The sequence below is a fragment of the Strix uralensis genome, chromosome 1, assembly GCF_047716275.1.
Source record: "Strix uralensis isolate ZFMK-TIS-50842 chromosome 1, bStrUra1, whole genome shotgun sequence".
Classification (NCBI taxonomy): Eukaryota; Metazoa; Chordata; class Aves; order Strigiformes; family Strigidae; genus Strix; species Strix uralensis.
This window is the reverse complement of record NC_133972.1, coordinates 25,091,077-25,117,412: the sequence shown is the minus strand read 5'-3', so window position 1 is coordinate 25,117,412 and position 26,336 is coordinate 25,091,077. Positions and strand designations below refer to the sequence as shown.

At 50.0% G+C, this 26,336-nt stretch overlaps 1 protein-coding gene across 1 annotated transcript; it reads right to left on the bottom strand.

Annotated features, from left to right (window-relative positions):
- GASK1A (golgi associated kinase 1A) lies at positions 1-25,281 on the bottom strand. Its single transcript, XM_074861506.1, has 5 exons — positions 25,108-25,281; positions 4,957-5,769; positions 1,176-1,298; positions 795-898; positions 1-211 (listed from the first exon to the last, which is right to left on the bottom strand). The coding sequence occupies exons 1-5, from the start codon at positions 25,279-25,281 to the stop codon at positions 1-3; spliced, it is 1,425 nt and encodes a 474-aa protein (XP_074717607.1).
- Positions 25,282-26,336: the final 1,055 nt, after the last annotated feature.

The following is a 26,336-nucleotide window of genomic DNA, read 5'->3' as shown; positions in this document are numbered from 1 at the left end:
TCAGCACGACAAGTCCTCAAACACCGTCAGGCCGCGCTCCTGGATGTACCGCAGCAGGATGCGTGCCCGCCTGTCGATGGTCCGAAGCAGGGGTCTCAGGCCCTTGGCACCGCCTTGGCTCTCCCAGAGCTCCCGGTCCACACGCAGCGACTCCAGTAACAGGCTCTGCAACCTGCCTGACTGCAGCGTGGCCACCGCCGCCGCCGGGAAGCTGCAGTGGAGGAGCAGAAGAGAGAGGGAGGAAAAGGGTCACCTAGGGAAGGCTAAGCAGGGAGGAGGGGAGCAGCAGGAGCAAAGGCCACCCTGGTGCTTCAAGAAGAAATGCATATCCACCCGGAGGAACATGGGATAAGGAGCCTCCTGCTTAAAACTCTGCCCACGGTGAGCATGCAGGACAGCTGCATCAGAAACAGATCCAAACGAGCTCCAAATCAAGGGGTCTATAGCGTGCCAAAATGCCTGACAGGCAATGACGCAAGACACACTGAAATACCTGATTATTAGTTATTTTTGTGCAGCTGCCAATTAAAGAGGGGAAAATAGGCTTTTGAGACTGCCATCAGCCACCCAGAGCAGGATGAAGAGCTAGTTTCAGGGCAGGAGCATGTGTGACAGGTTTGCGAGCCCACCCACCTGCCCCGTTCTGGGTGGGACGTGGCCCCGTTTCACAGGGGTGCCTGACCTGGGGGGCTAGGAGTGGGGCCGTGCACGTGGGGCTGCTGTCCATTCCACATGTGCAAGCTCAGTCCTCACCCGGGCTGTGCCCTGAGGAGGGTGCACATTGCCCTTCCTACCTGTCTATGCCTTGCAGGAGCCTGAAGTTGAGCTTCTCCTCGGGGTGCTGTGGCCTGCCTGCGTTGTCGATGAACACCAGGCGAGACGGTGCGCTCCTCCGGACCTGCCAGCGGGACGGGAAGGAGAAGTTCACTTGCTGCGGGGAATCACCACTTTGGGGGTTTAGGCTGTTTTTTTAATGCATTCAGAAATCCTGAGAGCATTTGGGGTCCAGTGGCTGCTAAAGCCCAGGTCCCCCCATGCCAAGACACACCTTTCACCATGGACCCAGCATGACCATGGGACCTACATCCCCTTTCCTGCCACCTCAGCCCTGCAAACACCTCCCAGGCACCTTCATCTTAGCCTCAGAGCAGCCCCTGGGGAGTGGGGGAACATACCAGGACGTGGACCAGGACCAGCTCCGCTGGGTTTCGGCACTTCTCGTGCAGCATCTCCTCCATGCAGGGCTCAGAGGGATCAGGCTGAAACCCACAGCAGTAGCGGTCCAGGCGGTCATGAACCTGTGGGAGACATTTGGGGACCTTAGCAGGGACAGGCGCCTGGGACAGGGACGTCCAGTTGTCCAGAAAGAGATCTGAGAGGAAAATAAAGAATTTCCAAGGATCCTCAGTAGACATGAGATGGAAAAGCTGCATACACTGATGAGTGAGAAAGAGGCAGGGAAGCATTCAGAAGCTGAGCTGACTTGCAAAACTCCCTCGGCTTGAAGAAGAGACCAACAAAGGTGATGGTGACAGGCTTTCCTGACAGTGTTCAGACACCTTCTGCACCTGGTACTTCCACACTTTGTATTTGCACAGAGTGAACGGTCGTGCTTCCAGCTGAAACCAAGGGGAGACATACACGACGAAGAATGTAAAAAAAAAAAAAAAAACACCCAAGGAAACCTAGGTTTTGAAACCTCATAAAGAATTTTTTTTCTCAGGCCAAGTCTTGGTGCACTGGACGATGGTTTCATCTGGATCCAGTCACATGCACACCCTTTCATCCATCCCTACGGTAACCTGAGCAGTTCTCAATGGAAAGATGAATGGAAAAGGATTGGCAAGGGAAAAAGCGATCTGTGCCTTACACAGAGCATGCCTGACATTTAAGTTGGGCCACGTTGACTTGTTTTAACTACATTTGTGCTTAATAATTTGCAGGCAGTGTTAAGGCTCTGTGTTGTCAAGGCTGTCAAGTTCCCCCCCTTTCCCACCACAAATCCCTGCAGAAACCCTGGTGCTGCTTGGCAGCTTCCAATGTTTCAACCGCACCCTCAGAGAGATGAGGGACTTTTAAAAGACATAAATCTCTGTCAGACCCAGCTTCAGTAACTCTTCCTCGGTATTCACGAAGCTTCCTCAGCTTTATCAGAAGCAGTCAACACATCCTTTGCACTGGCCTGTGGGGCAGTCAGGACCTCACTGGTTGTCGACAGCCCTCCCCATGACTGTGTGTTGCCACAACTTTGTAGGGGAGCTGGCTCACTGCCTTCAGCTCTGGAGGCCCGTTTGCAAAATTACAGCAAAAAACCCTCATATATACATAAAAATCTCCTTTAAATAAATAAAAAAAAATTTTAAAATATATAAATATATATAAAATATAGAAAATATTTTCCAGTTGCAGCACAAAGGCATCCATCTCGCTTGATTGCTTGGGGTTGCTGGTGCCAACTGGGAGGCAGGGCCTGGGGTGCAGAGCGGCTCCTGGAGCTGCCAGAAAGGTGGGAGCAGGTCTCAAGTGAGCCCAGAGCGATCTACAGGTGATGTCTACATCAGTGGTCATGTCTACACAGAACACAAGTGACCCACAGTGTCTGCCTATTCCCCCTCACCCTGATAATTAGCAAAAATTATCAATTACAGGCTGTGCTTTGAGAGAGAGTTCAATCTGAACCCCAAGACTAATCAAGCACTGGAGAAGACGTTGCAGGAAACATGAAGTTTGATTTCCATGGCCATTATATTCATAACCCTTTGAGAAGCAAGATTAGTCCCACACCAGAGGCTCTTAAAAAAATATCTAGGTTTTCTGAGATTTAATGAAATACTTGGGTCAGCATTTCTCCATCAGGACACCCACTGGTTAAAAGTGCTAGAGCATCTTTTGACATGAAACACATTGAAACAAAAGGAAACATCACATTTCCTCCATGCATCTCCTTGGTCTACCTACAGGAAAACTCAGCACACCAGTTTCTCTCACATGCTATGTTGTTTTTCCAGGCTGCACAGAAGGTGAAGACAACCTGAGGTGGCTTACAGAGGCTTTAATTGGGCTCAGACCTCCACTCACCCACCCACGAGTGCTTGTGAAACTGAGGAGGATTGGTGCTGGACCTGTGGAGGCGTGAGGTGGAGGCTGGACCTGGTGTCCAAGTAAGACCCCAGAAGATGAACCAGCCAGTTGTGGAGATACTGAGAGCGGCACTGACATGTTGACAAGCCCTCCCTCCCCCTGGCCCTTCCCATGTTGTTTATATTAATTTCTCCTCATCAAAGTCTAAACGGCTCTAATGAACGGGACGTTAGGTCTTACTGCTGGTACACAAATACATGAGCCACACATTCTCCCATCGAAGCTCAAACCCTGTGAGAAGCTCCCCTTCAGCCCCTCTTTGGTCCCACATGAAGTTTGGCCACCCCAGAGCATCCCCTTGGGTCAGACAGGGCTTTCCAGCCATGACTAAGCCTGGGATGGCTTCCCCTAGGGAAAACTTCCTTGATCTCCCCCCAGCTGGGAAGCGGGTGATGCAGGGCAGGGACGCAGCTGCAGGGCTTCGGAGTTGGTGTATTTTTGGCCCTTTTAAAGTGCAGGACAAAGCCAGCAGCAGCTGCCCCATTTCCACTGGCCTCGGCATTTTGCCCCTGGTAAAGCTTTGCACTGAAAGGGGTGTTCCCTTATGGCAAACACCAAAAGAAATCAACATAGAAGAAGCCCATTTTAAGGCTAATTGAAGAAAACAAGATTTCAATGCCAATGTACATCAGGGCTCAAAGCTTGCAGCCTCTCCTTCCCCAGCAAGGGCTGTGAGAGGCTAAAGCTATTTCTGAAGGATACTATTTCACTTCTACAACATGCTGCTGGCTTGGTGTCTCTTTACCTTTACGTGACTTTTCTGCATGGGAGGATCCCATTGGAGTTATTGAGGAAAACCTGTGGATTGCCCTTGGATTTATCATTGCACAGTTTTAGCCCTCCAAGGGAAAGTCTCCTTAAAACTAGATACTTTCTCCTGGAGACTCAGCCTTTCCATTGCACTCGACAGCATTTTGGCCTGGGGAAGGCAAGGGGTTTGGTTAATCTTCTCATCTCTCTGGCTGTTTCAGCTAAAATATTTCCAAGCCCAGCTAGGACTGCTCCACTTCTGCCAGCCATAGTCTGAGGTTATAAAGATTAATGGTCTGGCTTTGCCAAAAAAAAAAAAAAAGAGAGAATAATGAGAACATATATTTTAATAATCTTTTCTTTCTTTTTTTCTTTGCTTCTTTCTTTTTTTATTTTAATACTTGCCCTTTCAGGCGGTTTCCCCTTGTCTGATAACCAAAGCTTCAGCCTCAAGGTCCCTAAACAGGATTTTTTCCATAAAAATCACTTTTGCCTCTTCACAGCTGCCCTCTAAGAAACGATAACTCTCTGGGACGCTGTCATAATCCCTCATAGCAGCAGGGTATGATTTTCCAGACAGAAGATTAAGCACATTTAATCCCAAGGAGGAGGAGGAGAAAAGCAGTGCTGTATGAAGGGGCAGGGCTCCTGATTTCCAGCGCCAGCAGTGTGTCCCCAGAGTTGGATCTGATGGGGCTAATGCAGATCACCCTGCTTGTCCCTAGGGATGCCCCATCCTGAGCTGCTGCTGGCATCCACACGAAGTGGAGCCAATGGAGCTGCGCTGGGAGAAAGCTTGGCCACGTGAGAGCGGACTTGCTGCGTCTGAAACCTGCCTGTGTTTCCCCTGCAAGTCCCAAGCACAGACCATGCTCAGGCCAAACTGTTTCTGCACAAAGCTCTGCTGCTCCCTGTTAGCTAATCACTAAAAATACATTCTGAGAAACCGCAGCCTATGCGACCCCCCAGAGAAGGAGAACATGGTCAGACAAGGTGGGCAGAGGCACAGGGCGACCCGGGCAGCACAACGGGTGGGACCAGTGGTCTCCATCACCCCAGCCCTACCTGGAGGAGAAAGTCAAAGAGGGCCAAGCGGCTCCACTCGCCGTGTGGGATGCTGGAGCAGGGAGCATCCCCGGCCACTGACGTCGATCCGCGGGGCCGCAGCATCTCCTGGTACTGCAGCCACCCCAGGGCGCAGGAGTTCTGGTCATTGTTGGCATCCTCCAGGTGCTGAAGGTCAGGCGCCCACCAGATGATGGGTCGCAGGGAGCCATTGGTGTAGCTGTAGGGCAGGAGGTGGCTGGTGAAGCGCCGGGCCACGGCGGGCAGGCTGCGGTTCAGCCCCAACACCCTGTCCAGGTGGAAGGCCAGCACCTCATAGAGGTCCCCGGGGCGCTTGATGAGCCCGCAGCACCCGTCCCCACAGTCCCCCTCTGGGCTGGCTGGTGAGGCGTCCCTCTCAGTGTCACCCACGGCCCGCAGCCCCACTCGCAGGACCTGCCCATGGGCTGGGACACGGGTTTTGGAGACCACCTGCCCACAAGCCAGCAGCCGCATCTTCTGGAGGTCGTCATCGGAGAACCACGGGGGAGTATCCCCCACCACCCGCCGCCGCCTCCTGCCCCAACCAGGGGGCTCATCCCGCCGCAGGCGACTGAGGGGTATGGGGAGCCTTTTGCTGTGTGCTCGCCCCCTGGATAGGGGGGTGGCCACCTCTCGCTGGGGACCTGGGGGGGACGATGCTGGCATCAGGTGAGGGGTGCGTTCCGGCGGTGGGAGCAGGCAGGCGAGGGCCAGCAGGGCCAGGGCCAGCAGCACACCGAGGGCTGCCGGGGCGGGGGGCTTCAGCCCCGTCCTTCGCCATAGTCGCTGGGGCTGTGGAGAGAGAAAGGGAAAATGTTACCAGGGGTCCCCACATGGTGCTATGGCCAAGGATCCAGACCCGTGTGCCCCCACCCCAGGCAGAGCTCTCAATAAGCTTAATGGGGTTTGCTTTGAAGAAGCAGCCCCTCTGCTTGTGCAGTCCCTGGGAAAGGTGTTCCCCAAGCACTCACTGCCTCTGCAGCACTGTAGCAGGAGAGGTGGCATGATTTATGCTAGAAATTAGCCACAATCCCTTCAGAAGCAGGTCAGAGCAAGGGCTGCCCCGCCACAGACGTTGCCATGTCTGCAGCACTGATGTACAGGATCACCTTATGGGCAATAAATTCTTCATGGTCAAATATTTTGCTTTAAAGACTCAAGAAATGAAAAAGAAAAAAAAAATAGACTGAACCAGAGCAAATCCCTGGCTGGATGTGAAAGCTTCGCAGTTGCTAAGAAATTTTTATCTTCAGACCTTACTCTGGGCACCCTCAGTGGTTCCTATTCTGGTTGCACACTGAACCCATAACCTGGATCTCCACACCCTCACCCACAGGACATCTCAATATGTGCCAAAACTCAGTCTTGGAGCTCTGCCCATCACTGTGTCTGGCAAAAGCAAGGCAGCTCCAAGTGCCAGTCAGGAGCTGTGGCAGCCTGTATTTAAAAACTGCTGTACCTGAAACCTAAAATATTCTGATTCCCAGCACCAAAGAACTGCCTTTAGATGGCTACTACCAGGTTTTGGTGTATATATCTTTATATACACACCTTTTTTTTTCCCCCTTTTAGTCATACTTTCTACTCCCAAGAGACTTATAAAAAATATACAGGCTGGAAAGACAGTTACAAGCAAATACTGTACAAGTCTCCCCTCATTGCTAAGCTCGTATCTCCCCTTTGTCCTAGAGCAATCCCATGTGTACAGCACTGGGGCTGCCCTGAGCACAGCACCTTCTCACTCAGGGTGAGGCAGAGGGATGCAATGAGGCAGCACTGAGAGATCCTCCCAGCCCACCCCATCCCTGGGCCACATGGCAACCGTGCCATGCTCGCCGGGGCTTGGGCAATCTAACACATTTTGGGGTGGCTGAAGTGGCAAAAGGCACCTTGGTGCCATCTCTCTGCTTTACAACAGGCATTTCCAAGTGGCTTGAATCCATGTTGGAAGTCAAGGCAACGTTCAAGTGGATACCTTTTTTTGCAATTATTTATTTTGGAAGCACAAGTATATCCATGGCAGGCACAGCGGGACAATATATTGCCAAAGAAGGGATAAGAGGTTGTTTATAAGAGGAAAAGCTTGAAAAAAGAGAGCTAAAAAGCTGGGGAGGTGAGAGCCAGCAGCCAGAATAGCTTCCAGAAGGCAGCTAGGAGAGCAGAAGTATTCCCAGACATGGGGCTTTTAGGACCACAGGCTCCCGCCGACTGCAGGGACCTGCCACCAGCACGACTCCAGCCTCGAGAGGAGCTGCCCTGGGCAACCTCAGCACATGAGCCCCTTCATAAGCTGATCCAGCGCTATCCTAAAATCCATCAGGTTTCGTGCCCTCACCACAGGGAGGCTGCTTCAACTGGCCCCGTGGTAAGGAACCACATCCCTACCAAAAACACTACATCAGTCGAGGTGGATAAGAGGAGCCACAAAGCCACCAACTCACTGGCAGCAGCCATGGGGATTTTCCTTCAAGGTCTCCCTCTCAAGGACTGAGCAGATTTAATGCAGCTTATAAGAGCTAGTGATGGTGCATTTGGAGTGATTCAGCTTTACAGATCTCATTTAACTGTTTCTCTCCCAGAAATACAATGTAATGCAGCAAAATATATCTGCCAGGCCAAATTCTCTGCTCACACATGGCTTACACCAGCCTCTGCCGGGAGCCCAGGCTGTCTGGTGTGGGGCTTTGGGACCTGCCAGGGTACTCCCTGTTTTAGCTCTCCCTTAGAGCCCCAGAGTGAAAAGGAGATAGTCCAAGGTGAGACTGTTCAGAGTGATGCCCTGTCCTAGATAACAGGCAGGCTTATTCAAGGCTTGGTATTAACTGTCCCAGACATCATAGTACACAGCTAAATTATTGCCTTAGGCCCCTTTTTGGCCAGGGGATGAGCATGAATACCCCTGAGCAGCCCCGAGGGGCAGCAGGACATCTGTGCCTCCCCAGTGCTCTCCTGCTTGGATGGGATAATAATTTGCTGTGGAACCATAGCCAATGCAAACTGACACAGGCAGCACCTGAGCTCAGCTACCCAAAACCTTCATGCCCTGCATTTCAAGTAAGTCCTGCAGAGTGCAGACACACGCTTATTCCTAAGCAACCCAGGTCTGGCATCCTGAACAAGAGTTTAGGGAAGGTGCAATGTCTAAATCATAGTTTAAGCATGGTAAAATAATGCTGTGGCATTAAAAGGCCAGATCCTGATATCCTGATATCCCTACTCCTTTCAAGTCATCCCTGCTTCACAATCTGTCCCTCCAACCTCAAAGTACACTGAATTAACTGCAATGGCATCTATGGAGTTAATCCCAATGGACAGGATTAACTGTAAATCTCAGTACTCCCATCTGCATCCAGCTGAGTTCCCTTCCCAATCCACATTTCCCTGGGCAACTTTTCCCAGTGCCTCCCCTATCCCACCCTTCTGGAGAGACACGGCCCACCCCGCTCTCGCCAAAACCCCCCGTAACCCTCTTCTACTGAATGGAGAATTTGCAGCGTGAGCGTTTCTGTTATCCACCCAATAATAACCTTTTGGTCACTTACACCATCTCTGGGCGTGCAAAGCGCCTGGCTGCCAAAAATCCAAGTATCCTGGGGAGGGGTGCATGCAGGAGCCATTTGAGAACCTTGGAAATACTGCAGGAAAAATCCTTTTTAATCCACAGCTGGAGAGCAATGGATGCCAAATGGATGATAACGATTGCCAGGTTTTTAATGTCAAGTCAGTTTACAGTCCAAACAGTTAAGGAATCATTATTGGCCAAACCCACTTTGTCTCCTCTGTCAGCGAGCTCAGGTTTGGGCACTGCAAGTTAGAGCTTCATTTCTTTCCCACCTCAGGCTTGAAATCCTGCTCTGTGAAGCTGGGCGAGGGCCACCACAGGCTCCCTCCCCAGCACCGTTCAGGGTTTCCCTGCCACATCAACAATAAAAAGAAAAAAAAGTGCAAGTACAGTCTCTGTGTTATTTCTGGCAGTTGATATTGTAAATTTTATAATAATCTAGATGATGGAACATTGCAGAAATAATACTGTATTTACAAGCCCAGGGTAAATACTTTTCCAAAGAGACTTTCTCTGAACCCAAGCTGTAAAAAAATGTTGCAGTTTAAGCTATGGCTTCAATTCAGCCTGAAATGCAAACCATACGTACAGCTCTGCTTTGCCAATCTGACATACTGACAGTACAGCACGTCTTCGCTACAAATTAGATCCATTTCCCACAGGACAAGCTACAGGCAAAACCCACAAAAAGGCTTAAGAGAGGTACTGCTTGTTCCAGGATGCCAATAAGTAAATAATATATATCCTTGCTCATCAGAGGGACATACAGCACAGCCCAGGCTCCCAAAGGCACAGTGGAGATCCTGTTCAGCCTGGTCACTCGGGGATAAAACTTTCTAAGTGTGGTTGGGAGGGTTTTATCTTTGACATTGTATTCCCGGGACGCTTGAACCTTGGCAGAATTTGAAGCAGAGAAGCCTGTTTTCAATTTCTTTTCAAAGTGCATCAAATTGGCTTTGTTGAGCTTGAAAGAAAAGAAAACCCCAAACTTCATTATCCAAGAATGTAAAAAACAGCCCAAAAAACTAGAAATATGCCATGGAAATACGTGGCCTTTAAAAGAGGGATTGATCCCTGCCTTTCTCTGGCATCCAAAGGAGTGCTCCTGCCCCTGCATCGGCACTGCCAGACCCCTCCAGCAGTAAATCCCACTGTCCCAAAGAGGTGCCCAAGGGAGCCAGATTGGCTCAGCCACGGCCATGTCCCTCTTGGCCACTTGCCTGCCCTAGGTTCCCAAGCTCAGAGGATTTTGCCAAAGGTCGCCAGTGAGCAGGTTAAAAGTAGGTATATGCATTTGTCTGGATACACACCATGTGGGGTATATTTTGCACAGGGGTGAAACACACAGAGCTGTACTTACCCTCCCAGCACTGTGCTCTCTGCCTGCCCGATGAACCGCAAAACTGCCTGGGCAGCAGGAGACGCAGCCCGGCGTGACCAATTTTAACAAAGAGTGCTTGAAAAGCAACTGGGAAACCTCCTCTGGCTGCCCCCCACCTCCAGGAATGTCTCCAGAGCCTTGTGCCCAACACGTGGTGCTCACAGCAGCTCCCGGCACATCAGGAAGGCTGAAAGTGGGTATGTCAACCAGACCGGGGAGGGAAACAGCCTCTTCTTTTTGGTATTGTCCAGGAGTCTTTTGGCTTGTTAAGGGCATGGCACATGGGTTAAGCTCACTGCTGGGGGCCGTGCTGAGGATGTGGAAGGAGACAAAACCCCTCCACCCCCAGAGTGACTCTGGGCAAGCCTGATCAGAAGGAAATCCTTGGCAGTGTCTGTTGCCCATCATTCAAGTGCTTAAGTGCCTTCCTATATCATCCTGTTCGGGGAAGATAGATGGCTCACAGAGTGGGAATTTGCTAAAGACAGCTATTAAATGATGACTGCCAGCCTCAAAGGTAGCCCCGGCTCAGAGCAGCTGCCCAGCAAGTCAGGTCTGCTGTGTTCCCCCAGCACATGGGTACAGCAGCAGGTCCCAGCACCACCCACCTGCATCCACATCGCCATGGGGCTCAAAGAATGGACAGCCCTTCATCTGCCCTCATGATCCATCAAAGTGGCCGTAATTCCTAGCAGACATGCACCAGCTTTGTGTCTGGGGTTGTTTCCGCCAGGGCTGCAGTTTTTTTCCTCCAAAATGCACTTCAAGGGGGGAGAACCATGACCCCACTGCATTTTAGCACCCTGAGGATGCCCTGAAGGCCACCTTGCTTGATGACAGGGCAGGGATGCCTGCCTGCCTGCTCAAGGTGTCCCTGCAGACCGGCTTCCATCTGTTGCTCCTGGGAAGCTCAAGCCAGGCGCTGAGGAGGTGGGAAGGGGGACTGTGCTCCCCACAGACTGGATGCAAGGGAGTCACGGCAAATGCTGGGTCAGCTGAAGCCCACAAGACGGAAATGTGACACATCATCACATGGTGCTGGGTCCTTCCCTGCAGAGTCAGCAAAGTCCTTGTAGCTGGCACACAAACCTTCCCACCAGCATGTCCAAAACCAAACCAGAAAATGACCAAGTTAAATTGCCCTGGACAAAACTTTAAAACATGCTGTACTTTGTTAAATTTTGGACAGTCTGCAAAACTTCTGCCTCAAGGGGATAATTTATAGTTTAACTGTGAGACAAGCGTGCTTTGCACTAGCATAGGTCAACACTCCAGCAGCAGCATAAAGGGATGAAACAGTGTTGACACCGTTCACTCTGAGCACTGACTTTAAAGGGATGGTGCCAACATGCTTGCTTTAACTTCTAAAATAATGTTGCCTTCACAGTTCTTCCCAGTTATTGCTAGAGCCTTGGGGCAACAAACTATAAAAGCCTTGAAACTCTCAAGCTCCACAGCCTCTCTCTAGCAATAACCTGGAGTGCCTTTGACTCTAGGCCCTGCGTCAGTCCCTTGAGCTTTTTGCTTCTTGGGAATGAGACATCCCATTTCTTGCTCGATCCCTGCCCCCCCCAGAACTACTATTTTCTGGTTTTGGGAGGCCCCTCGTGCTGGAGGTGCTTCTCTGCCTTGGCTCTTCTCACACATCCTGTCATCCAAAAGGCCATTTTGAACAGAATGTTCAGTAGGTGCTGGAAACTGCTCTGCGTAACAAGAAAATCCCAGCACTTGTACCTAATAGTGCCATTCCCATTGCACTGGCTGGTCCCAGCTGAGTTACAGACCAAAGAAATACAGCCAAAACACAGGCTCACAAAACCCCCAGGAGTATCCTGCAAGAGCAGCAAGGCTCCCAGCATCCCAAATGCCTCTGTTCAGCATCTTTAGGGAGGCCCTGGGGCAGGAGACAGAGGACACCATGGAGAAGATGGATGGCCATCACTGGGTGGAGAACACTGCACTACGGGGTGCAGCTGATGCAGTCAAGGGCAGGGCTGCTGCTTGGGGGGACCCAGAGAGGACACACACCACGTCCTGTACCTGGGATGGACTAAAGCCCTGCGTACCAGTGGAGACTTGCTCTTCCGGTGACAACACTGTCCTTACCCCTAAATTGTGTGATTTTTTACTGAGAAAAAGGAAAGATTCATAATTCTCCTTGCTCCCACTGTGAAAATCTTTTGGCTTGCAAGAAGTTAATATTCAGCTCTGTGAAGGATGGACAGGGCACTTTTCATCCCGACGCTGTGTACAGCACGGCTCAGGACCTCTCCAGTTTAATCCCAGAAGTCAACACAAAGCTCCACAAAAATAAACAGTCTCCAGGATGCCATACTTCTTTTGCTTAAAGTAAGCAAACTAAAAGCTTTCAGATGCCTCATCCTTCTTCTACTTAATTACAGAGTCACAGCTTTTACTGCAGACTCTTGAACTTAGCTGGATCTTCTATTTCTTGGAGACACATCTCCTAAGAGATTGCTGGTGGTCTTTCAGGACATGTCACCGAGATGCACGGGTCTGCTGCCATTTACATATGCAAACTTCTGCAATACTTTTCACCACTAAAAGCCTTATATTAAGTGATATCAGCCTGCAACCAAACCATCCACGTCACTGCAGACCCAAAACAGCACCTCATGTTCACAGGAGACAGTGAGGGTCTGAGCAGTCCTGAATGCACGACTCTTCCTGCTACCATCACGGGACAACGGAGGTCCTTCTCATCTTCCCTCCTCTCTGTCTGCTTGTTTCTCTAACCCTCACACCTACGTGAGAGCAGCACAACCTAGAAATGCTGGCAGGGACGTCAAGGAGGGAGAGCAGCGATTTTGGGCAGCCGTTGCTCCCCCACTCCCCCCGCTGCTGTGCAGGATCCCGCCAGGTTTCCCTTTTCCCCCTCCCCTTGTCCCAGTTTCCCAGTCAGCCTGTTGCACTCAGCTCCAGAAGTTTTCAGAGCAGCTTTCCCATCTGCCTGCTGAAACAGCAAGAAGGGGGCCCCTTCCCCGGCGAAACAGATGTGGCTCGCCTTTGTGCAACATCTGTGCCTCATGCCCCCGTTCATTTTGAACAGTCTGGCCTTTGTTTGTGAGGGGTTGTGCAGGGGATGCTTTGGAGGAGGGCAGCAGCCTGCAGCCCGTGGGCTGAACTCCTTCCCTTCAAGCCCCCCACACAAACTGCCTCGAAATGCCTGGGTTTCTTCTGATGAAAAACAATATGTTTTTTTTCCTGTGGCGTTCAGGAATTGACAGTCCCACTCCTCAGCATTTCAGTTCCAGCCACAGACAGTGGCTCACACTGACAATTCCTCTGGGATTCCCAAACCCAGGGAAGTAAGATCTGGAACCTGGGAGCCACCACAGATCCCCTTCCTCACAACCCCCCTCACCCCAGTAGCTTCTCTCACTGTACCTCTGGGCTGCTCACCAGCTTTGACTTGGCATCCCCTGTGGGGTTGCACTGCTTCAGCTCCTCTACTTACAACAGCAGCAAAGAGCAGAAGTGCTAGAAAGCCACATCTTTTTTGCAACATATTCTGGGCTGCATTTAATATGGGGAGGAATACATTAAAAAAAAAATCAAATTTCCTCTCACTCCTGATGAATTTACCAATCCTGCTGATGAGTGCCTGAAAAGCTGCTAAAACTCTCTTACACATTTTGGCACTCAGTCCCATTTTATTTATTTTACTGGGGGTCATGTTTTTCCTATACTTAGGGGAAGGGGGATTTTGATCCACTTATTTTCAGTTTTCATTTCTAACCAGTGGACCAGCACCAGGGAGCAGAAGCACTTGCTCGGTGCCCAGTGGGGGCTCACAAAACCGGCTCTGGGGTGCTGGCAAGGGGCAGCACTGGATTCCCTTGTTGGCGTTTCAGCAGAGGTTGCCCAAGTCAGCCGGTTGGGTTTCCCTGAGCTGGCTGTCAGGTTTTACCCTTCCTGGAGAGCAGGAAAGTGCATTCGTGGGATTCCAAAGGGGAGGGAGGAGGAGGACAGCAGGGCCTTTCAGCCCTGCGGGCTTTCTTCAAAACAGAATTGTTCATCCAAACCCTGGCCTCAGCTGCAGAAAGGTAACCCCTTTTTCCTCTGGTTAAGCCATGGCTTCTTAAAGAGAAAAAAAGGGGAAGAGAGCTGCTCACTGTTCAGCTCTGAGTGCTGCCTGTGCTCCGCAGACCCCGTCTTGGGCAAAGCCTGCCAGCAGCCGCCCTCCAACCCACTTGTGCTTCTCCCAGCAAACCCCATGGAGCAAGCAAACAGAGCAAACGTGGCACAAGCACTGGTGCAGTCTGGGTCCCAAAAAAAGGAGCTTTACCTTCAGGGCAAAGCAAATAGCTGCAGGCAGACTGGAGTTATTGAGTGTTTGAAACAGAAGGGGTAATTAAGGCGTTTGGCATCAATGCCAGAGGATTAATAAAGTGTAATCAGTCCCTCTTATTTACTGCCTCATACTAGGCGAATGACAGAGCAGTTGGAAATTACTTGCTGGCGGATTTTGAAACCAGAAGAAAGAAGATGTTTCTGCAATGCAGTCATCCCCCAGCACTCACTGCTCCGGCAGGTCGGGCACATACAGCGGCCGGACCCAACAAGCAGCCAGCTGCAAGCACACACTCGGTACTAACAGCAAAGCTCACACCTGGGATCTGGCTTTCTGCAATGGTCACCCTCCTAGTGATTTTGCAAGAAGTCAAAAATCAGCTTATTTCACTCAGCAGTTTGCTGCAAATGAAGCAACAAGACAATAAGCTTAGGGCACAGCCTGAATTTATTCCTCTTGACTGTCACTGCCCTGCCTACAGGTGAGCGGTGCCCAGATCAGACCCGGATTACAGGTGAAATCAAAGCAATCAATACAGGAGCTCACAAAGGGGAAAGGACTGCAGAACCAGACCTTCCCTTGCCAAGGCAAAATTGAAATCCTGGCAAAAACTGAATACCCCGCTCTCGCAGGGGAGACCACACCAGGCACCTGGCACAGGCTACATACTCTTTGAAAGGCTTCATAGTGAAGGCTCGTATGGGAAAGTGTTACTGCAGATGAAAGGCTGGTGTGGAGAGGGCTGCCTTGCTTTTTTCTTTGACACAGAGGAGTTACCTCCAACCCCAAAATGGGTGACACAAGCCCCAGTCTTGTCTATTTTTCCTACTGTTGAAGTGCATTAATTAAGAAACTCAAAACAGCCTATGCAAACTGTAGGATGGAAAGTATAAAGCACAACATCAGTGTCCCCCATACACACATACACACTCTGGTACAAGGCTGGCACGACTACATTAGTACCCCTGGCCCCATGGGATGCACTGGCTCCCAGAGTTGCTCTAAGTCATCACCAGACTTTTGAGGACAAAAACATTTCAGTGACACAGATGACACCAAAGCAATCCCTACCCCGCATGTGTTTTGCAAAGGCAGAGGTGGCAGAGCAGACAATGAGCCCCCCACCCCAGTGTGAATCCCCCAGGTGATGCCCCGGCTGTCCCCTGGCAGGACAGCAATGACGGGGAGCAGTGGGGGCTCCATCCCAGCTCAGCTGGCTCATGCTTGCTCATATGGGTCTGGAAACCGGTTGCCAAGAGATGTCCCAAACTTGAGCACAAAAACTAGACAACATGAAAAACCACCCTAAGGTTTGGAACATGCTGCAGATGCAGGGGAATCTGCTATTGCTAGAGAAACATGCCATTTCTCGGGGCGGGGGGCGGGGGGGGGGGGGGGGGCATTTTCCCTTGCCAAACTGGCCATTTTTGTGATTTTTTGTTGAAAGCGCTGTGCTTTGTGAGGACCAAATGGAAAGCACAGAGGGTCTTTTCATGCTCTCCGAGTCTATCTGCCCTTTGCTGCCTTTGCCCCATGCTCTTCGCCTGCCTGAAGCAATGTGACCCAGACTCTTAAAAAAATGTGGATTTCACCTCCCTGGCCGATAGCAGTGCCTTTAGCTACAGCAGCTCCAGGCACTGCCTTTATGGGCATCCTTGCAATCTGCTTTGTCCACCCCTAGTGCTATTAAGGACAGACGCATGCGGGAGTGGGTCCATGCCTCGCTTGCCTCACCATGCCCCTACCCGCTGGACTTGCACCCAGGATGGAGACAACCAGGACACAGCCTCTCACCTCGCCCCATGGGGTTGGTGTCCCTGAGCAGACTCAGCATTGCTTCCCACCACCAACTCGGTAAGAAAACCCTTAAATCCTACCATGTCTCGCAGCACCAGCCGATGTGCTCCTCCTCGTGTGCTTCACCACCCGTGGGTGACACGGCAGGCGGTCACCTCCTGATCTGGGCACTAGCCACCTGCAATGCTTCCATGCAACGCCAGGAACCCACACAAAATACAAAAATAAAAAAAATAACAATGATAAAAAAGTCCTCCAACAACTAATCAGCCTGCCTCCTCTCCCTGAGCCATTAACCATGACAGGGCACTGTCACCCAGGGGCGCCCCTCCAGGCTCTCCACAATCCCTGCTGCTGGATTCTGCATTGCCAGGGGCTGCCGGGTCCTTGCCACGACACAGCTGATGGGTGACTCTGGTCCCCCCCCCCCCGCGGCGGGAGGACACCCGTCAAACTTCAGCTGCAGTTTTCAAACTCTGCCTCATCCCAGACCCACCTCCCTGTGGGGAGGGGAGCAGAGAGGCTGGGAAGGGGGGAACAGGCATTTGAAGAGTCTCTTTTTCACAATAAAAGCCCTTCTTGCTGCTTTTTTTTCATTTTTTTTAATACCAAGGACCGGTTTGAGCCAGGACACACAGGTAAAGGAGGCTGAGGGCACGCATGCTCCTCCCAAGCTCATCTGTGCCCAGTGACCCCAGTGCCAGACAAGCAGAGGGAGAGGCAGAGCCCCAGGGACCACGTCAGCCCCGGAGCTGGGAAAACAAACCATAGGTCTGCTCATGGATGCTCGAGAAAATGCCCTTTGCAGGTTTTTATTAACATTGCTTTGCCTTTCAGTAACAGTCCAGCAAAGAGGTGTGCCACATCAGTGCCTGGAGTGGGTGCAGCCCTGGGAGAAGATTTCTTATCCTCTTAAAAGGCATTAATGCATTAAAAACATTTTTAGGGTGCTCGGGTGCCTGCTTTTCTGGGGCACACAGTGCCCGCAGGCGTCCAGGAGAGGGGTGACCCCAAGGGCAGGGGGAAGGAGACCCTTGCACCTACCAGCACCACATGGCAGGTCTGCAGCATGGTGAGCCCCACAGTGCCCAGCCAATGCAGGCTCCCCCAGCACACGGGTGTGGGGTGCATCCTAAACACCGTTTCCTCAGACCTCTGGGGGAAGAGGGACTGGAGGCATCAATTCAGAAAGCAGCACACTTCACCACCTCTCCACGGCCAAGCAGGGCATACAGACAGCTATCCGGCTGCAAAGTGCTTTTTTTCCTTCATATAACTTTTCCCTTCCAGCGCCAGGCTATGGCCAAGCAAAACCCATCTGTCCCCCACTGTGCCAGAAGATGCCATCACCTGCCTCAGCCCCAGCCCCTGCCAGCCCAGCCTGGGGACAGGAGGAAACCCTCTGTCTCAGGCGTGAGGGGTTTCCAGCTCTCCAACCTGTGCAACTAACTCAGCCAGGAAACTGTAAATCAAATGGGGCTGATCAATGTTATTCATTACTGATATTTGCATTTTTAAAAGTCCGACAAAGGCACAGTACAAATTATTGTGAGGGACACTGAAGACATGATAGTCTAAAATGAGAAGAGGATGAGGCTTAAGGAAAGTTGGCTAAGTGACTTGACCAAGGGAGCATGGGTGTGCAGTGGCAGAGCACAGGAGGAGGCTCCTGTGTCCCTGAGTCCTGCTTTAGCTCACTGACTGTGCATGGTCCTACAGCGACATTTCATGTGATCAGCACAAGCAAAGACTTCAACACAATGCTTTGCCCAGCATGGGCTTCTGCTAGTCCCAGTACCCCAGTTCCTTCACACCCCCTTGGTTCGTCAAGTGCCTTCACACCCCTTCCGTTGCTACTCAAAACTATATCTAAGAAAAGAAGTGGATTGAAGGTTACACACAAAAGCAGTGAGTCTGATTTCAGCTTCAGCACATGCACCTCCTTGCCACCCTTGGGTGGAAGAAAGGAGTATGGAAACCAAGCCCTGGGCCCCCCAGTTGCTGCCACCAAGCTCACTGACCCCCCTAGCTGTCACCACAGTGTTGGACACGTCACATTTTCCTTGAGGCCAGTCCCCTGGGGCAGCTAATAACCTAATATTTCTAATATAATTAGTAATATTAGGTAATTAGCAATAACCTAGTATTAGTCTCGGTGCAAAGATGGATCGAGCCTGTGGCTGCTGGTCAGGCAGCAGCCAAGTGCCAGAGGAGGGATCTGCAGGACTCCCAAGGTTGAACCCTGCACATCACGACTCATCGGTGGCGTCTCATTTCGGAAGCGTTTGCTTTCATCTTCCTTTCTTAATTTTGAAATGATTCAATTTATATGCAATTTTCTGTCAAAATGATTCCTGTCAGTGCAGCAGCATTGCAAGCCTTGACTGACAGGCCAGGCGCTCTGGCTGGTCTCTCTGGATTGCCTCTCCGTACAAATAACTGTTTAAAATGCACGCCTGACATTTGAGGAATTTACCATCAGAAACAGGCATGGATGGCTGCTGTGGGAGGCAGACTTAAGGGATCAGTGGCCAAACCAGTATGATAAATCCACCGAGCCTCGAAACAAACACTCCGATCTCAGCATTTTGAAATTTCAATTTGATTTCTGCTTCCCTCCTTCCCCTGGAGAAGTTTTTTAATGATGTTCACAGTGCAAAAATCAGATTAAAAATGCAGCAAGACCTGAGAACCAAGTGCGTTATGAGCCTGTTTCCTGAGGAGGCCCAGGAGCTCCCTCCAAATCCCAGCATAGGCCATTCCTACGTTGTACCTAAGCTGGGTAGTCCCGAGCCCGTCGGCGCAGCCCCAGCCCCCCATCAGTAGCATCCTTGCTACCTCATTCTGGAAAATCAGTGATTACCTGAGTAGTGGAAACTGCTTTCCTTGTCTCTTTTTCCTTTTCTATCCCCTGACCACCTCTGTTCATGTTCTCACAGCCATGCCTACAGCTTGAAACAGAGCTTGCTCGCTCATTCACAGATTTCCCTGAGGTTTCCCTGATTTTAGCTGAGGCCAGTCCTTCTATCAGACCAATGCCACCTCTGCAGGATGAGGGATGGTCCCCACTCCAAGAAACTCCCGTGTGGTGTAGGCAGCAAAGGGAGACAGAGGAGAGCAGGAAGGTGGGACTGCCCCCAGCTTACAGGCCAAATACAAGCCTCCAAAACAATCAGGTTTCATATTAGGGTCTCGGGCCAGATGACCTACAGTTTCCAATATCAAAGATCTCCTGAGCCTGCCCCCTCTCACCTTACACTTAGGCAAGAGGAAAAGCTGTTTAGTCCTCCTTGCAAGGCACAGGGCAGCAGCAAGACGGACTCCCCTGAGGCTCACACTAGACCATACAGATATTTTCTCAATTTGCTGGTATCACCAGGCAGATACGGCTTAGCCAGAAGCAAGTATTCTGAAGTAGAAGAGCTGAGACCCCTCTCTGAGGGAAAAGCAGCAGCGCTGAAGAGCCTAAAGAAACTGACGGAGAGCAAAGGTGGCCATGGGCCCTGGTGTACCCGCAGCAGCACAGGGACCTCTGTGCTTCCCAAAGTGCCACCACTGTAGGCATTAGCAAAAGCTTCTGATATAACCCTGCTTCCATTTCATAGACTGACTCACCTTTCCCCTTGCTTGTCCTCATAGAGAAATACCTGTTACAAAAGGATGGAAATAGGCCAATTGATTTTTTTTTTTTTTCCCCCAAAAATATTTTGTCTTTCCCTTTCTGTCCTGGTGGACCTGCATTCATTTCTCCCTTGAGAGCTAAAGACAGTCAGCAGAGAGCGGACAGATTTCAAGAGCTGACAAAGCACAGAATGCTATTCCGCCTCCAAGAAAGTAAAGTTGAAGGCGTTTTTTCTCCCTTTTACAAAACTGTGAAGCTTTAATGGGTTTGAGGAACTATGAATATGACTTTCCACATATGCCAAGATAATTATAAGCTTGAATGGATTTCTGAGACCCCAAACCCTACCCGGATAAATCACTGCCTGTCAACCACTGATTACAAACGAGCCGCTCAGAAAGCCTTCGAATTTCTCTTCTTTTCCCCACTATCTCCTTTATCTGTTGGTAATGGGCCTCAACGCTTTACTAAGGAATAGGCTATAGAGGACATCCTGATACTTCAGCCTTCCTTTGCAGCAGCTGTGAAAAAGATGGGAAATTAAGGCTATAAGGATCAAGCAGAATGGGGACAGAGCTGGGCTTCTGCTCAGTGCTGTGGCTCTGGGTCTGGTGCTGGAGCTCAGAAGATGCAGAGAAGCAGACAAGCTGCAAAATTGAGTTTTGCATCTGATTTCAGTGTGACACATTCCTGTGCTCCGCTTCCCCAGCCACTGCCCCCAAAGGGGACAAGCCCCAAGTCCCTAAGGCAGAGAAAACGTGGGTGATTTCTTTCACTGCATTGTGTGTGGGAACAGACTTTTATCTCTCGGGTTTTCTTCATTGTTCACATGGAAATAAGCCCACCCAGGTCACTTACAGAACACACTGAATTTTCATAAATATGCTGAAGAAGTTGCACACCCCCAATCTGATAATTAGAGTAAATTAATGCTGTCAGGATGCCTTTGTCACCATTTGTCTGACTCAAGACAAAAAGCAGGGGGTCACATCCTGAAGGGAGAGAAATCCTTTATAAGCAGCATTTAAGATGCCAGAGAAAACAGTAACATCTGCAGAGGAATCACACATTCCCTGAGCACATGGGCTTTATGCCTCCCACAAATACCTATTGTGTCCTTGCTATCATGACTCAAACACAAGTATATAGAGGAAGGGACAAAGAGTTATTAAGTCCTTCAGAGGTGATTACTCATTTCTCCTGCTTACATTTTAGATAAACGTTACAAACTCTGGATCGCTTGTCAGACTGAAACATTGCTTTTGCAGGACATGAACTGTGATGATTCAAATGAGTTAGGGGTTTTTTTTTAATTTTTTAATTTCTCAAGTATATTTTTAAAGCTCTCCCATCTTCAGCCAGAAATAGTTCTTACCACCCATGTCCGGTGTCCAAAAGATTTATTGTGTTATTAGAGAAGCAACCGTTTCCTTAGCCTGCTCCCCCCAAAAAAGGCAGCTTTTATGATCACTCTGCACCGCCGAGAGTCTGTCCTCCACCAGCTTTTGGAAATGACTGAACTCCAGTCTAGTATGAGAACAGACGGTTGCTGAGAGCCCACCTGTGTCATGACAGCCCGAGCCCATAGAAGAGGGTGAACCCACCGGAGCGGCATGCCAAGGGTGCCCTGTAGGACACCCATCCCCCTGGGTTCCCTCACTCCCAGCAGCTGCTATAGCAGCTTGAACTTTGACACTGAGTTTCCACCTGTATCTCATCCTAGACACCTCTGTCCTCTTCAGGGTCCATCCTTCCTGAGGCAGAGACTCCCACTCTCTCAATAAAAGATTTATTTTTTCCTCCACTCTTTCTCCCTTCTAAATACAAACCCCAGCACTCGGATGAATCAGAAACACCATTTTCTTGGACCATGACCATGTAAATCAAGGATTCAGATTGCTCTTTATTATTTACTATCCCCCTAATCCTACACCATCTGCAAACTTTACTAGCAAATAAATACATGTGTGTGTCTGTGTATCCTTAACTTGATCACTGTTTAAAAATACTGGATGTTGGATGAAGAACAATTCCACCCCACAGCGTAAAAAAGCTTTAGTACCGATGTCTCAATTTGAGATCTGTTATTGAGATAGATTCTCATCTAATATGTAAAGCAGTCCCTCTAAATGATACACTTTTCAAAATCAAAATGGCATATGGTGCTGTGCTTGTTGCCTTGGAGACACCCAAATGTGCCCTGCCAGCACAGATGCCATGGTCTTCTCAGGAAGGTAATGAGTTTGTCTGACCAGGAAATCACGTTAGCTGGTCATCGTTACACTCTGCTCCTTGCTCCTTCTTGATGAAGACTTTGTTTAGCCATCCATCCGTGCTACCACATTCATAGAAAGTGGATAGGAAACGCCACAGATAAGCCTGGGAAAACTCCACTGGAAAATGCATAGCATCACAGAAAAAAAAAATCCTGAGCAGTTGCAAAATTACAGCTCAAATTATTTGGACTTAGAGGGGCTAAGAATTAGCATTGGTGGTTCAGAGAGCTGCTTGGCTCATTCCCTTGGCCTCTTGAGCATGAGTTGCCCAAGCTCATCTTGGGAGGTGCTTTGGGAAAGGCGGGGAGCTGTGGTGGGGCTCTGCAGGGGACAGCCCAGCTCCTCCCCACCTGCTCTCGAACCTCACAGGCAGATCTAGGATGAATGCAGGTTTCCCTGCACCATCCACAAGTCTGTGCATGGCTTAAAACTGGAGTTGGACGGCTTTTAGGAAGCCTGAAAGGGAGTGTGAACGGTGCCGGGCAGGAGCACAGAGCGGCGCTGCCTGCAATTCACGTTGGCACAGGAGTGGTGAGGTTTGCATGAGTGCTGCATGCCCTGGCTCCCTGCAGAGCATGACTGTGACTCTCTCTGAGACATTTCCAGAGATGGGAAAACTTGATTCCTACCTCTGCACATGAACACGCCAGACGCCGGGGGCAGATCCTGCCGTGCTGGATTCTCTGCGGATGTGCCAGTGTCCCAAGACCAGGGGGCATCAAGCTAAACTGTTACTTCATTTCCCTCGGAGCATCTCAGCAAACCTCCAGCTCTAACCTGCGGGACTGGACAGAAACAAGGAAAAAATGAACACAAGCTGATGCACAGAACATTTCCCCCTCAAAAGAAAGAGAGAGAAAACAAGACAGAAGCAATCTGTTTCTTTTCCTCGAAGAAGTTATTGGCATATGCTTGAGTTGGGTCCACAAAGACACTGTATTGGCTGTTGTAAGGGACAAGCCCCAAGTGACTGTACTGTGAGCCCAGACCACGCCTGGGGACCAGGGGTTTTCCTAACTACTGATGACCCAAGAGAGCCATGGTCATTAACTCAATGAGCTGCCTATTGGGCAGGAGGTCTGGACCCCTTGGACAGGGGGGATCCATATGTATTGAGACCCCAAATATAAACCATTTGACCGAAAGTTTGCAGAAGGCTGCTTGTCTTCAATTAATGTATAATAGGTGTTTAGTCCCTCAACAGCCTTCCATGATGTTATTAATTGCTAACCCTGATAGCATGACTTCCCTGATTTGGGGCCTGCCTGATTCTTTGAAACTATATGCAGTACAACAAGACCATTTGCAGGATGCATGACCCCCATGCGGAGGGAGATAGGCACAAGGAGGAGGACCCATGACTTGAGGAGAGTAGCCCAAGAGCTAATGAATTATGGTAGAAGGATGGGGATCACAGGGGGAGCTACAAAATCAAAGTCCACTGTGCAGAGAGTGAAACAGCGGGAAAATCAACTCCTCTGTGAGCCTCAGGGGCAAAGAGAAACCTATTGTGGACTGAGGGAATCGAAAAGGGGATTCCCCAGAATTTAGTGGACAGTATGCCTACTGTGGCCTTAGAAAAAAGCTCATTTGATCATGGAAAGTAACCGATGCACACAGGAAGGATCACCAAATTCATACCCAGTGGATTGTCCCACCCTATTAATTGCTGTTTGTCTTTATGTACATATTTTACAGGTTGTCAGAAGCCTACCATGGGACTTATGTTTTTGGTTAATGAGTGGGTGATTATTTGCATTGTTCATCTGACTAGGCCTGGCTTTGTTCTTTACCAGGGAAAGATGGTGTGGGAGAAGTTTATATTCTTACTTTGTGGATGTATAATCTTGTCTAAATCAGCTGGGGCTTTGGATAACCAACCCAACTTGGCATGGGAACTGATTACTGGTTTTATCCAAATCTGGAACTAAACAGACCAAGGTCTTTGTGTGGACCTCCCCACGTCTGCATCAGTGGATCTTAAATTTGCCATCATTTGTTTAAAGTTCTCACAAATTTTAAATTTGAAGCTAGAAATGTTAAACCAGAAATGTATTCGAAATACACACAGGAAGGGAAAATGTTTGTAGGGAGCTGACTCATCCTCATTCCAAGAATATAGCAGGACAACTTGGTACATACCGTCTCCAGTGATCTATCGATTTCCAATGAACACGACCTGGAGCAACACGTGGAGTGCTACCTGTTGGAAGCAACAGCTCTGCAAGGGGACTACAAATGCCATCCTTGCAGCCCGAAAGAACTGGACATTGTGTCCCTGGGGTGAGAGACCGAAAGAGTTAATGCATGTCTCAAACACTGTGGCTGTCTAGCAAGGCTGAGCCTCGGGTAAGGGGTGGCCTGGTCCCGGTCCACGAGGGGCTCTTGGCACACAGGTGGGGCCTTGCTGGGCAAGGCTACTTGCCACCTACGGCCAGAGGTTGTGCAGAGTTTATTTGAGGAAGGGGCTCACAACCACCCCAAAGACCCTTCGCAACCACCCCCCACACACACAGTGGTGCCTGCGCAGAAGGTTGAGAGTTCCAGAAGGTCCCGAGGGATGTGACTGGTGCAGTCAAAAGGCAGGAACTATCTTTTTAGACTAGATATTAGGAAGTATTTCTTTACAGAATGGGTAGTTAGGTGTTGGAATGGGCTGCCCAGGGAGGTGCGGAGTCCCCATCCCTGGAGGTGTTCAAGAGGCGGGTTGACATAGCACTTAGGGATATGGTGTAGTTGGGAACTGTCAGTACCAGGTTAACAGTTGGACTAGATGATCTTCAAGGTCCTTTCCAACCTAGATGATTCTGTGATTCTGCAACAGGCACAAACCCAAGGAGCCAGTTTCATGCCTGCCACCAGCGGATTGCCATGGCAGCCACCATCATCGCTAGATCCAAGGGTGGTGATACTTTTCTCTCCCCCTCCCTCTCTTTCTTCCCCTCTTTCTCTTTCTCTTTTATCTTAAAGTGTTAAAGTGTTAAAGGGTTAAAAGGTCCATCTTGTTTCCCACAAAGCAGTATAGCTTTTGTAGTTACAACTGTGATTGTGCCAACACTTACAGTCCATTTAAGTTGATGTTTGTGTAGGACTTTGAGCGGTCTTGGTCCACATAGTTTCGGCTGGGATGGAGATAATTTTCTTGAGCTGGGAGAGAGCACAGCCAGAGCGCCCAACCTGGATGTTGGTCAGGATAGAGTTAACTTTCTTTGAGCTGGGAGAATGCACAGCCAGAGTGCTGGACTCTGATTGGCCGTTGGAGTAGTCCATCTCATGTGATGTCATGCCCAGTATATAAAGGAGGCGGGTTCTCTCTCGCTTTGGTTCTGCCAGGATCGCTGCATTGTGCATTACCCATTTGGACTGCCTGTTGTTACTGTTGTTTTGTTACCATCATTAAACTGGTGTTTTGTTTCAAACTATGAGTTCTTCCTTTTTGTGCCCCGCCTCCTGCCAATATTGCTGGGTGGGGGAAAGGGTGAGCGACTGGCTGCGTGGTATTGGGCTCCTGGCCGAGCTCAAACCAGAACAAGGAGTCACTCCTCCCCTCTCCCCACAGGTGGAAGGTGACACCCAGGAGGTGAACATTGCTTGTAATCTTGTACTGAATTGGATGAGATGTCACCAGGAGGTAGAGATCCCTTGTAATCTTGTACATTGGTGGGACCCCCCCACCTCATGGTGAACCCCTGCACCACAAATATAACGTCCCATTAACCCTGGGTTGGTGTGTTCAAATTCCTGACAAATGGGGTGGCCATGCTTACTGTGACTGTGCTTGTTATGAATGTGCTTGGTCCCTTAAACATTTTTTTTCCAATCCAGATAGTATACCTGATGCCCAAAGAATGCTGCATTACCATATACAATGCCACAGCCGTGATCGAAGAAGCACTTCGGAAGATGCAGGAAATCACAGCCAAGACGGGAGACTGTTTCCAGTCATTGCTGCTGAATGAATGGAAGGTGAACGGGAACACCACTTCATGGATCTCAACTCTGCTCAAAAAACTCGGACTCACGGGATGGTGGAGTTGGATGGTGGTGGCTCTTAGTGATGCTCTTGTTGATATTAATTGGCCTAGCTACTGGCTTTGCTATAATAAGGTACCTGTTTAACTGCTTCTCTTCTCTCTCTCCTTCGGTGCGATGTGTTCAGATCACTGCTGTTGAGGAGGACCATGGAGTGTTGGAGCCACGGGGTGGTGTGGGGGACAAGCCCCAAGTGACTGTACTGTGAGCCCAGGCCACACCCTGAGAGGGGGGACCAGAAGTAAGTCATGGGGAGGGGTCTGGTGTCACTTCTCTTGATTTTACTGGTGTCTCAACCACTCCTGGAACTGGGGCGAGAGAAGGTTCCAGAAGCCCAGGAGCTAGAGCAAATAAATAGAGGCACGTACAAGTCT

Coding starts and splice junctions, on each gene's coding strand:
- GASK1A (XM_074861506.1), bottom strand. CDS start 25,281: ATGCACAATGCAGCGATCCTGGCAGAACCAAAGCGAGAGAGAACCCGC. Junction 5,770..25,107: donor CTATCCTGACCAACATCCAG/GTTGGGCGCTCT, acceptor CTCTCTCCACAG/CCCCAGCGACTATGGCGAAG. Junction 212..794: donor CTCCTGCAAGGCATAGACAG/GTAGGAAGGGCA, acceptor CCTCCACTGCAG/CTTCCCGGCGGCGGCGGTGG.